The sequence below is a fragment of the Cydia splendana genome, chromosome 18, assembly GCF_910591565.1.
Source record: "Cydia splendana chromosome 18, ilCydSple1.2, whole genome shotgun sequence".
Lineage (NCBI taxonomy): Eukaryota > Metazoa > Arthropoda > Insecta > Lepidoptera > Tortricidae > Cydia > Cydia splendana.
Window position 1 is genome coordinate 5,262,464 of NC_085977.1, and position 18,181 is coordinate 5,280,644.

Genomic DNA, 18,181 nt, shown 5'->3' on the forward strand with positions numbered 1-18,181 from the left:
CTTCGACTCAGTCCAAAGGCGCGCTGTGCGCATCGTCGATGATCCCAAACTCACAAGCGGTATTGAACCTTTAAGTCTAAGGAGAGACTTTGCCTCCTTGCGTGTGTTCTACCGCTTGTACAATGGGCTATGCTCTGAGGAACTATTTGACATGATGCCAACGGCCGCTTTCTATCACCGCACCGCTCGCCGTCAGCAGGGTGTTCATCCTCACACCCTAGAACCTAAATGGTCGCGTACTGTGCGATTTAAGAGGAATTTCCTCCCGCGGACGCTCCGGCTGTGGAATGAGCTCCCTTCCGAGGTTTTCCCGACGGTCTACAGTATGGGGTTCTTCAAAAAAGGAGTGTACAGGTTTTTAAAAGGTTGGCAACGCGCATGTAACACCTCTGGAGTTGCAGGCGTCCATAGGCTACGGTGACTGCTTACCATCAGGCGGGCCGTATGCTTGTTTGCCACCGATGTGGTATAAAAAAAAATATGCATGGTATCGATGCATTATTGTAATTCCCTGAACACAAATATATGAGATGACAAGCGCGGAAGTGGTGGGGGTAGTTGCTGTGACGTCATAAAGTCGGCAGTACACACTTTTTTGTATTTTCTTTTAATTTTAAACATACCATGTGGGGTACCAAATGAAAGGGCTTTGTGAGTAGATCACAAATATATAAACTGTAACTCTACTGCCATCTTTCGACACATGATTAAAACTTTTAGAACGCCATTTCACTGATATGTGTTGAATTTGTTAAATGTCAAAAAGTGTCGCCATCTACTCGAGCATAGGCCAAAGGTATGGCTTTAGATGGCGTCATACATTTATTTGGCAATCCGCCTCTATACTAAAATCTTTTGATTGAACAGATGGCTGAATTAACCTTGGATGATAATTATACTATGGAATGTAAAGGTATAGTCTTATATAAGAAATATAAGAAAATATGTATAGTTTTTGAATAGAGTAGGTACTTACTGTGCTTTAATTATGTCTTTCCACAGTAAAATACTCAGCTATAAAACGTTTTGCATAAACTACATCGCCCCGGCAGGTAATAAAAAGAGGTTTAACCTATCGAGCTTGTATAATAACCGAAGCGTATAAAAGGCAACTCTTGTGTAACGAAAGCTAACAAGACCTGTAAAATATAGAACACAAGTAAATGTGTGTTATTTCATAAACTCTCGTATATTTATTTTATTATTATCTCACGAAATAACAAGCGCAAAAGCATTCCTGTTTCGAGTAGAGTTTTGTAAAAGGAAAATTACGACGCTCAGATGCATGGCTCGGTTTTCCCAAAGCGACGCGTTTCAATAACAAGAAGGAATGTAATAATTAACACAAAGACAAAGAGAGCCCGAATTCAGTTCGTTAAATCATAACAGAAGTTAGACGATATTATAAATTTTATCGTCCGACTGTTCCCCCAAAAGCGGCGCAGTCGGCGACGTGATTCATTTATACACTTACAAAACTGCGCTCCCGCCTGCTTTAGATTTTCATTAAACTCTCAAATATTTGCTCACGTTAAAGCAACCCTCCCTAGCATTACTCGGATATGAAAATATATATGTGATTAAGGTAAAACCGGCACAGTTTAGCGATCGCGGCGCGAGTAAATCGCAACGAGGTTAAGATTTGTTGAGCAATACAAACAAATGTTCGCGAGCAGTACAAAGTGCGGAAGTGGAACAAACGAAGTGAGGTAACAAATAGCAATGGAACAAAGCGCACATTTGTCGTCGTTCAGATGGTCGTGCGCGGTGACGTTGACGGCGTAAATCTTCGCGGGTCCTACGCCCAATGATTGATGCTCACTCCCGCGCTCCCGCCGACACTCGGTTCACTCCGCGCCCTAATAGAACTTGCCCTGTTTGTTGCCACATTGATTAGAACTGCCAGTAAATTAATACCAAAGGATAATAGAGCTCGATATTGATTGATGGACTTGCGAGATAGTTCAATATCAACTCGTGGTAAATCAAAACTTGCCCAAGGTACTAAGTTAGCATGAAATAGGTTAGCGAGGCCCTTGAAAGTGTCGTTTTGAATTTAAATTGATAGGTAGCGACCCATTTGGGACCGTGTTGGTCGCTTTAGTAAGTAGAGGCCAGCGCAGTGGGACAGGATCAATTACTCCTGTTTACCGAAAAGCGAATTATTCGTATCTCAATATATTCTCCTTTCAACCCGTTGACTGTAACTAATCATTGTTTGGATCTCTTAGAATGATTGATACTGCAGAAGGCGAAAGATTTAAGACTCGGTTTAAGATGGAACGGAATTTATTAGCACTTTGTTGACAATAGGGAACAAAGGATACTCCAATTTTGATCGGAAAAGTAATCTTTGTCTCAATTTACTTATCGGAGACTAAATTTTTAGGGTTCTTTCGGGTTTTGCGCCGTAAGTAAATCCCTATTGTTGTCGCTACGTTGTTCGTCAGTCTGTCAAGAGCTTGAGACCATAAATACTGACAAAAAACAATTTGCATCTTCTACGGCGATATTCGACTAAGTCACATCTTGCTCACCATATGGCGGCTTTAGTTGAAGTCGCAACTAATAAATAATTGATTTGAATACCGTACAATAGTTTTTTGTATTATGGCGGCCATGACACAAGACTAGTGATATCACGAGCTGCTAAATAACTAAGTAGAATTGCATCCCATTATATATTGCTAGTACTACACCGGTTAATAACGTTCATTAGCTTAGACATTTTATTAAAACCGAATATTAATATTATTAAATGCATTAACTTTCAAACGAAGATTTTAATCGTATTATTATAAAATTTATTAGGAAAAAGAGAAAGATTTGTAGTTAATTGCTAAAATATCTCCGGGTATTCAGACTTGCTTCGTTGATTTTATTTCAACCTCATTATTGTTCCAAACTCAGGATGCTTCTTGAAATTAATCGCTTGCATTAAGACGGAAAGTTACTCGGTTTAAATTAATGAGATGTAAACATTGCACCGATCTATCTATCTTGGCGTAACGAGGCTATTTTGATAAACTTAAAATTAGTTAGGTACACACTTAGCTAGGTGTGAATCTAGTTTTAGTTCAGGCATTAAAAGTAGAATTGTAGAGAACTAAATTAAACACGATTGTTTAGAAACCATAAAACCCATCTATTCTATTGATATGACAGGCAAATATTTTTAAACACTACTTACACAAAACCTAAACCTAAAATATAAAATATTTCTCCAAAGCTACCCATCCGCTTCTGGAATGGAACCTAGAATGCTGGCGGCGTTGCCCTTTTGAACCGCTTAATCTTTGTGCCAAGAAGGAGCTTGCCATGTTTATTGTGGTCGCCCGAGACACCTATTAGTCTGAAAGACACTTCCTTTACGAATTATTTTGTGTCGGTCGACCATGGGCCCAGTGTTTCAATGGCAAGCGCCGCAAAATCGTATTGGTCCGTTAGGAACGCATATTTGCGGCGCTATAGTGTCGGCGTGGTCCGCGGCCTTGCCGTCGGTGGCAGAGAAGCCTGGCGGCTCCAGAGTTGCGGGTGAGAGGCGGTGCAAAGGGCGCGGCGGATCAGGTCGTTCAATGTAGCGTGTCTATATAGTCGGCCTGCATTTGGCAGTGTAAGCCGTGCCGTCCTAGAGCATCAACAGGCTGAGCGCATCGACTACAGGCGTGGGGCTCGCATATTTTTAGGCCCAGGCGGAGGCAGACAGCGATGCGTATAAAAATAATGAAAATAAAGCAGGTACATATACTCCAATCTATTCTTAACTTATTCCTTTCTAAACTAAGATCGTAGTAGCCCATAAAAAAGGATAATTTTTTTTCGGATATGTAGCGAAAATGTATCATACTTAGAGGCGTAAAAACAACGTATTCAGAATTTAAATCTTCCAATACGATTGCTCGCGTTTATAGTTGTGCCCTAAATGCCCGTGAGTCGTGTCATAAGGCTTTTATCTCGCACTTACTCGTATTGGTGCGCGCGAGATGCGAAGTGCAAATCGTTGCAAGGTCGTATAAGAACAATTAAAAAAATTGAGGTTTTCAAGAATACTGAAAAAAATACTAAACTGAATATTGTTCAGCTTACGTGTTAGTGGTTAAGCGCTGAAAAGGTTATATAAGGACTTATATCCGTGTACAAATATAAGAACATTTTGATGACTCCTCTACAAAAGTTAGGTTAATGTCCTCGTGTCCTCAAAAGTTGCAGGATATCTATGCAAGTTGGGAAAATCGAATTCAATATACGTGGCGGTCCTGGCAGCGTTCCAATATAGAGAAAGTTAGCGATGTCTTCATACGTTGTTTGTGACATTTCGCAGTATTTTCTGAAATATTTTAATGTTTCCGATTTTACGAGTATATACCTATTTACAAGAACTTGGTCAATTGTGATACTTTAAACTTGGAATACGGAACACCACACAATGATGAGAATCCTAACATTTTAAACTTGATAACACGTATGAAAATGAAACGAAATGAAAATGGAAATGAATGTGAAAATGAAAAAAAAAAATAGTAGTCGAAATTTAATGTATAGTGGTTTTATGTAGAATCAAACAACTCCAGCACAGATAATGAAATGAAATGTCATTAATACCAAAAAGAATAGATAGTATAGAGGGGTCCTGTCATTGTAAATTTTGTAGTCACTGTAAATTTACTGCCATCTATCGACACACGACTAAAACTTAAAATGAAAACGCATAAAGTTATCAAATAATGTATATATATGGATAAATGATTTTATTATTTTTATATCATTTTGATCCATGTTCATTCACTGATATCTATGTGTTAAAATTGTTAAATATGAAACGGTGTCGTCACGCCATCTAGCTGAGGATAGGCTAAAGGTGTGTGCGACATCTATTCGAGAATGACTTTTAATTGAATTCCGAGGCACGTTTTTTTCTTAGACTTTATACGTCTTATACGAAGTTATATATGTCTTTGTTAATACTACTGAAGAGTATCAGGCAGCCGATAATTTTATTTAACATTCATATTATGTTTCTAAATCAAAATATTTAATTATATTCGATATCACGACGTTGCTTCGATAGCGGTATCCGGAAAAAAATACTGGAACGATACGTAGATATTCAGGTTTAACAATTTGTTAGAATGTTGACATTGTTAAGATACGACTGTCATATATATATCTACTTTGATATGTGTGGGTAGTAAATAAAGATCAGTCTTACAACCAGCTTACGTGTGTTATTTATTCCTCCGTCAGTCGGTAGGATTTTATTCCGACTATATTTTCTATAGGGGAAGGTTGCTATCATTGGACCGGCGCTTTGAATGGACCATCTAAATATGTATTTTAAAACCTACGCATGCTACACAGAGATAGACAAGGTACAAAGTGTCCTTGAGCGATCCAAGCGGCCCCACCGCTTCCTCAGTCGCGCCGCGCTTCTCGGCGACGAGTGACCTGAGCAACTGTGTTTCGAGCGTTGGCGATGTAATAATTACGCGAAAGAGAAACGCAAGAAGTGTCATTATATTTGCATTTGTTTGAGTGTATTGACGTATGATGGTTAGAAATCTATGAATCATTAAATTTATAATAATAGTTTCTGGCCAGTTATTTTCGTTATTTTTATTTTTATTTTTTGTTATTTGATACCTAGTGGCTATCAATGGACCGCATGTATGTCCTATCATCGGACCGGTCCAATCATGGCAACTTTTTTTTCAGTTTTAAAAATGTTATCTAAAGAAGGCTGCCATACGTCATGTACTTATCTTCCATTTATATATTTATTTACTCTTAATAAAAAATAAAAAATATATTAAAAGAAATAAAAATGTCAATTTCTATAAGTCTCCTTGATTGGACCATCAGCAAAAAAATCCTAAGTCCATTGATGGTGACTCCGTGGTCCAATCAAGGGAACCCTGGTCCAAACAAGGCAACAGTGCGAAAAACCCTTTTCACGTTTTTTCTCCTAGATTATTAAACTGTATTCATTTGTCTGTAAGGTAACGAATAAATATATTTCAATAGTTCAAAACTATCAAACTTGTGTTAATTTCTTACATGAATTGTGTAAATTATAAGGCAGCGAAATTAAGCGGTCCAATGATAGCAACCTTCCCCTAGTCCCACTTGAAATATAGTCGGAATAAGATCCTGCCGACTGCGCCACACACACGACACGACACGACACGGGCATCTCACGCGCACCAAATTAACACTAAAACCATGTTTCTGACAGAAATATCAAACCAACAGTCGTATGTTTTAAGCTCTGCTCACACTGTATGCTAAGATGCGTGGGCTGGCTGGGCGTCTCGCCGAGCGAGTTGGCGGCACGACAGTTGTAGTCACCGCCATGGTCGCGTGTCACCTTCTGCAGGACCAGAGATTTGGTGCTCACGATCACGCCTGATGTTAGGTTGTGGACCACTGGCTTGTCCTGGGAAAGAAAGTAAATCATCAATTTATTTCGAATTGATTGTACTGCCTGCTCAAAATTACGGTAACGCACCGTTAACCTAATGAGATATAGGTACCGGTTGACAACCGCCTAGCATATGCATTAGTATGTATAGGTACGTAATGCGTTAATTTGACTTAGATGTTTAAGGTAAAAGGCGTTGAAAAATAAACTTACATTATGATACCAGGATATCCTATGCTCCCTTGGGTTGGCGCGAACGGAACACTCAAAGTAGACGTCATCACCCTCCTTGATATCGTGGGGGTTGAGCGTGCTGCCGAGCGACAGCGACACCACGGGAGGATCTGGTGGACAAAAACAGTTAAATAAGGTGTCTCATGGCTCCTCTACACGCTGGGCCGTCATATTGGCCCACTAAGATGGGCCAACGTGTAGACAGCGCTGTGATGTCAGATGGTTTATGGGCGGGATGGCGATGGGATGGCCACGGTGTTGGTTTTTCGTTGTACATCAAAGGTCAAAATGGGCCAGCGATGGCAGTACGTGGCCTATTCCAGAACTATATCGTGTAGTTGAGTTTCAATCATCGCATGGCCATATCGCTGGTCCAGCGCTGGGCTATCGTGTAGAGCCAATCCAATAAAAAAACAAATTAACTTAATACGTCAAAATATCAATGATTTGTTTTTTTACTATTAATCGTATAGAATTGTGGAAAAATCTCCATTATAGGTTCCTACGTGCGGCGCTCGTATATTTCTATATTTGGAGCTGATTTTCTTACTAGAAATACTTGTGATTTAGTATTTTCTCATCTTATATATAATATTGTTATGAAGTGCCGCGGGAAATCTCACAAACCGGCACAAGCGTTTCATTTGCCAGAAACTTAAGATTAAGAAGATTCATTATAACTTCAAAGACGATTTCTGTTCCAAGATTTAATTCATTATTTTCAGCAGACTAAGTTTTGGAAATTCAGTTATTCAGGAGTGTGAAATTATTCATGCATATTATGCCTCACTTATCTTAGTCATCTAAGATAATTATTAGAAAGTTATATGCACAGGTCTGGTTACGCTTGCGCTTAAAATAATTGAAGTGTGCAAAAGAGAAGCCATCACGTAGATGAACATTTACGTAGAGGAATATGATTATATAATACGTACTATACGGCATATAATTATATCCCTAGGGTTATAACTATATAACGGCTTTATCTATCGTACTGCGACATATATACGATATCGATTAGATATGTCATCTAATCCATATCGTACCTATCTAGACGTAATATTTGACAATACGTAATTTGACGTATCTTAAGTTCGAATAGGGCCGTTAGGGTGTTTTCTTGATACAATCATACAATTATAAATGAAAAACAATTAACGTCCGTTCCTTTGCGTTTAACCGAAGCTTCTTTCACTTTTCCCCGCGAGTCCTTTAATAGCAAACGCAGAATGAACATGAAAGGATAGTGTGGTAATTGCCGACCGAGGCGCTGAATGAAGGCGGCTCAAAGCGTTTGTTTGCTTCTCTTAAAGTGCAAAGGCAGTTCAGGTGAACACTTATCTGCGGAAGCGGTGACATTTTATTGGCCATTACCGACCTATAACGACGCCGCCCGAAGCGTCGCGACAAATAAACATTTGCGATTTCTGCTTAAATTGTTGCCAAAACGGTTCGCGCCGGGAATTCCCGCTCTAAATGTGTTACGGTTCGTCGGGCAGAAGCAAATGGGATTTATTTATATTTGGAAATTAATTTCCTTAGTCGTAATAGCTGGCGTGTTCCGTTGTGTCCGAAGTAGAGATCACAAGTTATTATTCGGTAGATGTAGCATATGACTTCACGCATCACTCATATTCATACTACATATGTAGTGCATAGTGGTTTTCCATCGTATTTTCTTGGAAACGTTCGTATTTGCCATGCTACTTCAATCAACCCCAGTACTTTTTGTACCGAGACTGACTGTATTTCAGTTCCGCAAGACACGTTCGTACGTTTCCGCGAAAATACGATGGAAAATAATTATGCACTAGGTACATATTCTGTACAGCAGCCTATTGAGTGCATAAAAAAGTTCGCAACATTCACCTCACACACACACCCAAGCTCGCGCAAATGACAATGCGCTGGGTTGTATTTAAGAGGGGGCTAACGTAAAATTGTAGTTTTTATATCGAATTTAACACGTTTAATCATAATGCTATGAAAGAATGCAGACTCTAACGAAAGTTAAAGTTAATTGGATAGAAAAAAAACATGAAAACATGTAATTTGTTTACACTTGTATAACGTTACCCTGCATGTCATAGCAGTATAATTTTAGTATAAAAAAGCTAGTGATATTGCCGTGGGATCTCACGAGCAAAATTTTGAACAATAACATATTTTCAGAGTAATTACGATATAGGTATAAACCCGCGCGATGACCATTTCTTCTGGCGCAAGTTTCGCTCGCCTTTATTTAAGTTTTTATCATTTAGGCTTCAATCTAAAAAAAAAATTGAGAATATTGGCAGATTTGTATAGACTTACACACACACAGGCAACTGTGGACATAACGGAATAGCGGGCGTATCGTAGGTACTTATTTCTAAGTAGCCATGTGCATGATTCATTGTATCTTCCTGCCTACAAAATAAATCTCACAATGCTATATCTAATGGGCGGTAATCCACTGTTTAAATTGACCGTCCCGTTTGGGAATTCTTTCGTCAACTTTACTAATGAGATAAAACAGATGTAAGGAAAGCGGCAGCTGCGATAAGCTTCGCTTCGAAATATTGAAATGAACCGGAAAAGCGGGTGATAGATAATTAGAAAATTGAATCGAGAAAAATAGACGTAAAAGATTGAATAATTTTACGCTTTAGACTCACTTGTTTTTAGTCACTCGCGCGACATGTTTCGGAGCCTAGGTCTCCTTTCTCAAGCACTAACAGTGCGAGCAGCGTTCACGACGGCCGTGTATCGCGTACACGGCTCTCCGAAACATGTCGCGCGAGTGAACAAAAACAAGTGAGTCTAAAGCGTAAAATTATTCAATGTTAGTATGTTTCACAACAGTTTAAATTCGATTAGACGTAAAAGATTTTCCTGCAAATGATTTGATATTTATATAACCGTAGGGAAACTACGAAGGTAAGGTACTTAATACAATTAATATCCTCTCTGTATTTACTTCGTATAAATATATAAGATTTTTCGTATATGTATATTTTTTTACTAAAAATCGTTGTTTGTCAATATTACGGTTATAAATGGATACACTGTATTTTTAGAAAAATATATTATGTGCCTATGTTAAGTATTTATGTATGTTAATTTTTAATAGTAGGAAGGTATTAGTTTAATAAGTGACTCATTTTAGTTATCTCTTTATACTGAGTTTCTTCTCTGCACCAATTTAGTAAGTTTCAGTTTGACCCAATGGTTTACTAGTGGAGAATGCGTTAAGGCATTAAGCCCGTTATTTCTTGTGCAGTAAAGGTTCAATAAATAAATCAACATGTCGATTATTTTGTTTGTGAACAAAAAAGTTTGTTTCCAAACTTTTAGGACGTCCAATTAAATGCCTTAGACAGCCAGACAAAGACCAATTAAGTGCTGACTTCATTTAGGCCCTATTCAGGCTTCAATTATTCTAATAAAGTATTTAGGGCCGGCTTTGGGCTGTGAACAGGACAAATCTCGAGCACGCTGCCCGATTCTAACTTTAAGATAAGTCAATTAGATCTAAAAACGATATGGATTAGTTGTGTCAGTGTCAAAAGTGACGTTTTTGTTTGAAGAAACGTCGCATTTGACACTGATATATCTAATCCATATCGTTTCTAGATCTCTGACGTATCTAAAGTTCGAATCGGCCGACAGACGGCTTTTCAGCCTCGACTAGCCGATGTACAATCACCTGCAATAATATGTTACACAAGAAAGGCCGCAAAAATATCTAATACATCTTATTTGTACAGATATAAGAGCGTGTCACATATTTTTGCGCCCTTCGAAGAGTAACATACTGTTGCAGGTGACTGTACATGAAAAAACCGGGCAAGTGCGAGTCGGACTCGCGCACGAAGGGTTCCGTATCATAATGCAAAAAAAAACGAAAAAAAAAAGCAAAAAAAAACGGTCACCCATCCAAGTACTGACTACTCCCGACGTTGCTTAACTTTGGTCATAAATCACGTTTGTTGTATGGGAGTCCCATTTAAATCTTTATTTTATTCTGTTTTTAGTATTTGTTGTTATAGCGGGAACAGAAATACATCATCTGTGAAAATTTCAACTGTCTAGCTATCACGGTTCGTGAGATACAGCCTGGTGACAGACAGACGGACGGACGGACGGACAGCGAAGTCTTAGTAATAGGGTCCCGTTTTACCCTTTGGGTACGGAACCCTAAAAAATCAATTCATAATGAAAACAAGTACTAACAGCATCACTCTTGACTGATCATTAATGGACCTTTTGTCTTGGTAATAAGGTTCATAAAATATTCAAAAAATAAATGTAAGTATAGTTAGCATAATAACGGATCAGACGACTTGTCAAAACGTGACGCGTTATATTTGTCAAATTATATTAATTTGACCAAAGATAATTTAGACTAGAGGAATATTGTCAAAGTAAATATGTAGTCAGTACATTCAGTGCCATCTTTCGACACAAATGATTAACATGTGGAGCGTCAGTGCCCGATTATGATCTTCGTAACAGACGAAATGAAAGTCTTTGATGTGAACACCTAATGTTATATTTCGGGGCACAACACTCATACGTTCAAATAATGCACAACAGTATTTACAATATTAAATTCAACGGCTAAGCAAAATAGATCGACATTTCTTATTGACGTGCCGAGACGATGACATAGAGCGAGGTTGATAGTTAGATGATGAACGCTTGACGGACTTGCTGCGTTGACGGCGTGTTGACCCGGAACGATACGGTGAGCGAGATCTATTTAAGTTGGTTTTCAAGCTTTCCATTTGTTTCCTTAGTTCTGCGATTTCGGTTTTTAGTTCACCTAGGGAAGAGCCGGGAAATTCTGATGACGTTGACGCAACTTGTGGAGTTGAAGGTGCGATGTCTTGGACTTTGTCCGCTAAGTCTGCTAATACGTCGAGGGAGGCGTCAGGTTGCACAGCGATAACCGTTTGAATGTTGTTGGGCAGGCGTGACCTCCAGATTGACAGCAGCAGGTCTTCAGCCAGCGTTGGCCCGCCTAGGCCTCTGAGGTGCCTGAGGAACTGCGATGGTTTGCGGTCTCCAAGTTCCTCATGCATCAGCAGTTGTTTCACCTTCTTATCTTTCGAGGCGGAGAGTCGTTTGATTAGCTCTTCTTTCAGTTTTTTATATTTATTTTCGGCAGGTGGTGAAACAATCAAATCTTTAACGTCTTTGCAGTGTTGTTGATCAAGATGACTGATCACATAGTTGAATTTAGTCTGGTCTGCCGTAATATTCGACAGGCTAAATTGCCCTTCAATCTGAGCAAACCATATCTCGGGCTCCTCCGGCCAAAAAGGTGGAACTTTGACGCTTACGCGATATACTTCGGGAGCGGGTGTAGTAGGGACCGGCTCTCCAAATGCTGCAGCTTGCTCGGGCACGTTGCCTTGGGGCGGTGCTTTCGTTGTGTCGTCGAGCATTTTCCGCGAGGTTTTATTTTCTTTGCTTCGTGTTCGTCGGGGTCACCAGTGTGGAGCGTCAGTGCCCGATTATGATCTTCGTAACAGACGAAATGAAAGTCTTTGATGTGAACACCTAATGTTATATTTCGGGGCACAACACTCATACGTTCAAATAATGCACAACAGTATTTACAATATTAAATTCAACGGCTAACCAAAATAGATCGACATTTCTTATTGACGTGCCGAGACGATGACATAGAGCGAGGTACAGGCATGCGCGAGTGCGCGCGCATCTTTACTCGCCACAAACACTTTTAGAACGTCATTTGACATTTAACAAATTTAACAGTGAAAAAATAAGGATCAAAGTCTAATGGCGTTCAAAAAGTGTTAATCATTTGTGTCGAAAGATGGCAGTTCATGTACCTACTACTGACTACATAATTTACTTTAACAATATTCCTCCACTTCAAATTCTCTTTGATTTGACTTTATTGTGTATTTTTTACTCAGTCACTCGTGGGACATAATATTTTAAAGGACCCAGAGCCATTAATGATTCATCGAAAGCTATTATTTCCATTTTTAGATTCCTGTTTTAGTTACACGACCTAAAAGCTTTGGACAAATATCTACTACCCGATTCCAACTTTAAGATACCTACGTCAAATATCACGTCTAGATACGATATGGATTAGATATGTCAGTGTCAAAAGTGACGTTTCTGCAAACAAAAGCGTCACTTTTGACACTGACATATCTAATCCATATCGTATCTAGCCGTGATATTTGACGTACCTTGAAGTTCGAATCGGGCCGCTACTAAGAGGTTACAAGTAATGGACATTGTTCCTAACAAATCGAACAGCGGTCCCACTAAGAAGGACAAAGCCAAATTAATCCTACAAGCCGAGTGACGACCGGAGTCGGTGTAAGCTCCGTCTGTTCTTGACCTACATCTTAGTATACAGGGTGAAATCTTAGACGTGATTTTAACTAGTAACATAAAAAATATTTAGGAAAGTTAATATTAATAATAAATTCATTTATTTCGATCAACTTAGGTTCATATCACATTACATTAGTAAATATATTACATTAAATTATTATAGTTAAAATGAAAATTAACATTTAAATTAAATTAATTACGATAAAATCATGTAACTCCAAGAGTCACACGAACTCGCAGCAAAAAGCCGCTCTCGTACATCGATGTCCTTTTAAAACGAAATGCTTATATTTCATGAAAATTTTGGTAACGAAAACAATAATGTATGTAATTATAGTTTTCGTTGCTAAAATCGTTGTGTTATCACTTTAATTTCTATTTCAGCAACAAAAAATAGAACAAGACATAGATATATTATTTCAGAATATCGTTTTAAACCGTAACATCGATTGTATGGCGATTGGCGGTGGCTAGGTTCGTGTACTCTTACTCATAATAAAGTTGGTAGAAAATTATTAAAATGTATTATTATTGAGCTTTATAGAAGTCGTCTTATAGACATATCTTATACCCAATAAAATGACGATCAAAAATAAGTACGAAAATATTCTAATGTAGTCTTCATTTTTACCCTGTATAGCTGCGATAAAACAAGTTGTTAATAATTCATGTTCACAAAAACGTAAATTAACATCCAACAAACATGGTTAACCTCAGTTCAACATTTGCAGACTAAATTAAATTACATCATGCGAGATAAACAAAATGGTTGCGTTTTAATGAACTAATTACGGTATAGTATAGCGGTATCAGTATGCTGGGTCCGAAAGGCACTAGGCATAGGATATAATAAAGCAGTAGTTTAACTTGATAAAAATCAACTGAATTACTAATCAGGGGGCTATTTTAGATATAAGCTAGTCATTAATTTCGTTTCGTATATACACGTATAACTTGTATGTAAATAAATTATTTTTCATTAGCAAAAAAAAACTAAATTACTAAATGAACTAACTGAACAGCAAAACGCTTTGAGTTAGACCAAGACAAGTCTGCAACGATTTTGACAGCAAGTGTTATTTATACGTCATAATTTCATAGAAGTTTGACGTTTTAAATAACACTTGCACTGCGTTTGTTATCAAAATCGTTGCAGACTTGTCTTGGTCTAACTCTAACTGACCGTCGGTGGATTTTATCCCCCTTATTCCTAAAACTTTACAAGCTTAAATTTAATAACTTATACACACGAGACGAGGAAAACCATTAATAATACGCTTTAAGCGCGTTTATCAATAATGCCACATGTCTATGCACGTTTACTAACTGTCTGGTAACAATGTGGGTGATGGAACATGGAAAATTATCTCAGAAATTGTGACTGAAATATTGCGGTAATGTTTAAACTAATTCGGTTAAGTATTTTTTGCTACCGAATATTAATAAGTAAGTACCCTATAGCCTACTTACGTACTTATGTTGCTTAGCTCACATTTTTAGTTCAAAATAAGTACCTAGTTCATAATCTTGTCATCGTTTTATCTCGGAAACGTTCGTATTTGACATGCTACTTCAGTCAACCTCAGTACTTTTTCTACCGTGACTGACTGAAATAGCATAGCACGTTTGTGCGTTTCCGTGAAAATACGATGGTAAATAAGTATGCACTAAGTACATCTGTACAGTCGCTTCCACAATAATCAAATGTCAGTCAGAGTCACTGCGACGGATGTAAAAAAAATATCTAATTTCCTCGATGTCTTCGCCGCAAGGCATGGTGGAAATATTTGCGACGAATGATCTCTCTTTTTTCAATCTTATTCAAAAGCGAGGCACTTCAGTTTAGGTATATAATAGTATTGGGCAATAATATACTACCGTCGAGGTTTTCTACACCTTGTTATTGGGTATTTCTTCATATTTTAACACCAACTTGAACTTTGTTGACACGTTTTTCAACTTGAGAAAATACCGCAAACGATATTTTATTTAGACTAACCATAATTTGTTTTTTCACGTAGTTATATATTCATTACTAGTACTACATACATAGTTTAACTTCTGCGCTATCAGATCTCATGTGTTACACACTGGCTCAGTGAATTTGGAAACATTTGTAAGCAAGGGTCCAACTCGTATTAAAAGCTCGCGTAACAAGAGAACTTAGTTTTCGTAATTAAAGCTGTTAGTGCGACAACACCAACAGTTCACATCAACGCCGAAAACTAATTCTGCCAAAAACTAAACTAGTGGAGCTGGCGGTCATACAAATAGAATGCTGCACGCTAGGTATTTCTATGGAATGCGGTTTGACTATAGATTGTTTTGTGTTAGACATTATAAAGAACGCCGATGTCGTCATAGATTCAAACATTTATTCTCCATCCCACGTAGTAGAACTAACTATTCTAAAAATATGTTTATTAAGCGAGCATCTGCACTCTATAATGATAATAATATTGTTGGCAGCTTGTGGCGAGCTGTTGGGGAGTAACGACCCCACGGACCCGAGTGCTCCCGAGAGTCGGTCAGGGTCTCCGTCTCCGGCGTGTCTTCGTCGGTCGGAGTGGACCCCAAGGGGACCCGCAGGACTCTCAGCTCTGGCTTGCCTTCATTGGCCGTCCAGAGAGGAGTCGCTAGAGCTATATGCTCCAGGGGTGGAAGTGAAAGATGCATAAGACGCGAGTTGGCACAGTGGCTGGTAACAGCCACTGGGTAGAAAGCGGCGCACACCTCTCGACACCCCTGAGCCGCTCACACCGATGTTGCTCCTGGTCGTCTTTACGACGGCAGTTTCAGGGGCCCATCTAGTCAGCGGCGAGTCACCGCCTGCCTCGATGACGGTGTTAACATTGTTATGGCAGGTGTCCGGACCTCTTTACAATAGCCGTCTCATTGTCCAACCAAACTTCAATCCATAGACCGGTATACTGTTCACTTTTTCTACAATAGTCCCAATGCCTGCTGCGACCGGTTCATGGGTGTCTATTGTTGCGCCTGTGAACGGGTTCCAACAGGCGTTCTACATGACATTAAAGCTCTCCAAGGGGCCTCTACGTGTTGGATCTATATCCCCACGCAAGCCTATCAAAAGACCGGGATTTATAGGCCCGTGAAACCCGAAATGGAGTACAAATAATAATATTGTAAAAAATTTAGACATATTTCACTGTACCATAAGCTCAATAAAAAAAATACTTATTCAATAGTTGTTGAAAACGTAGAACAAGTACTTCATTGAGTTGTATGTATACTTAATTTCTGACTTCGCAAACTCAGTGTAACCTCTTACTAATCAGCTGAACTTTAGCCAAGATAGGTACTTTTTCGTGCTTCTATATAAATATATGTTTAATAAAAATGGAAACTATAGGTTTAGATTAAGAGAAGAAACTGTAACAATATTTTTTGTATGACCGCTTGTTTCATATTTAAATAAATAAATAATTACATTATCCATACTCTTTTACCAGATGAATTGAGTCATGATTCTGAAACAAGTCAGAATCATTATATTCATTACAAGATTATGGTATTAATTTACGAGTAGTGTAAGAGCAAGTTTTAAATAAATAAATAAATATCAAGGGCATCTTAGACAGATCAACCTAGCCCCAAACTAAGCAAAACTTGTACTATGGCTGCTAGGCGACGATATATATACTTATATAGATAAATATATACCTACATAGAAAACATCCATTATATACCTACCTACATAGAAAACATCCATGACTCAGGAACAAATATTTGTGTTCATCCCACAAATAAATGCCCTAAACCGGGATTCGAACCCAGGACCATCGGCTTCACAGGCAGGGTCACTACCCACTAGGCCAGACCGGTCGTCAAAAGTTTTAGGTACTCTTGTAAATTACAAAATAAATATAAACAATAATATAGGTATCAAGTTAAAAGCTAAGAATAAAATAACCAATATAAAGTCACAAACTCTCGCAGTCCGTACCTTTCAAAAGTATGTAAAACTGTAAGTAGGTATTTATTTGAAAAAAAAAAAAATAGTACAAGAGTTTCTGCCGAAAACGAAGCTTTGGCTGAAACATCAATTTTATGCCGTAACCGTAACTTCAGTTAGATACTTTTTGACGTGGCCGAAAGCTTCGGTAGTTTTTAGGGTTCCGTACCTCAAAAGTAAAAAAAACGGAACCCTTATGGAATCACTCGTGCGTCTGTCTGTCTGTCCGACCATTCCCCCCTCTTAGGTAGTTCTTTACCTATATTATAGATGACAGGAAAACCTATTAGAAATGTGCAGTCAATTGTGGGTCGGATTTAATTACTTAGTTTTTGATCCGACCCCTACGGGCTTTTTAAAGATATTTCATTCAAGTTCCACATAAAAAAATACATTGTTAAAAATGGAGTAGTGTACGGAACCCTTAGAACGCGAGTCCTACTCGCACTTGACCGGTTTTTTGACTAAAACGAAACCTATTGCCGAAACATGATTGTTATGCCGAAACCGGAACCGAAATGTCGGTCGGACATTAGTTAGTTATCCTGTATAATTCCGCGTTATATAAAGTTTGTTGCTGCCTTCAGTATGTTGTGCCTCCACCACAGAGTTAATTAGACCGAATCAGTTCCAACAAGTCCGGTGCGGTTTATCCGTGCGATGGAAAGTTTCGTCTCAGTACAGAATACGCCTAACATCCGTATTTAGGAACGAAAATTCAATCCCAATTAAATTAAAACATAGCTATTTCTAAATAATTAATAAAATCACACGTTACTTTGCGAAAATCCATATTCAACACAAAAAATATTACTTGCGAAATAATAACGTGCTAGCTAGTCAATCAGTGTCAATCGTTATACTTACTTGCGTACATATATTTGAACATGCAATTAATGTTCCAACCCTCCCGCCGCGAATAAATATAACAAACCAACACCAAAACTCCAAAACTTGACACGTGTTTCGCCTCTCTATAAGGCATCATCAGGAGATGTTGACGGTCTGACGTCCGAGAACGGAAAACGGTCCGGTTTTAAAGCGACGTTATTATTTTGCGGATTAGGAAAGTATGTATGTAATATTTTTTTCTTTTCATAGCTCTTTCTAAAAGGCATCTAGATGCATACAATTCCCAAGTAAATATAGAGAAATAAGAGAAATTTCACCAAGAGAAATCAACAAAA

The 18,181-nt window shown here is 38.3% G+C and overlaps 1 protein-coding gene across 2 annotated transcripts in view; it reads right to left on the reverse strand.

Annotated features, from left to right (window-relative positions):
- Window positions 1-18,181, reverse strand: part of LOC134799408 (neural cell adhesion molecule 1-like) — a 153,011-nt gene that overhangs the window by 14,084 nt on the left and 120,746 nt on the right. For both annotated transcript variants that reach the window (XM_063771803.1, XM_063771802.1), the window contains exons 9-10: window positions 6,632-6,762; window positions 6,274-6,433 (exon numbers count right to left, since the gene is read on the reverse strand). In XM_063771803.1, the coding sequence (XP_063627873.1) occupies window positions 6,274-6,433; window positions 6,632-6,762 (291 nt within the window). The remainder of the gene's footprint in view (window positions 1-6,273; window positions 6,434-6,631; window positions 6,763-18,181) is intronic.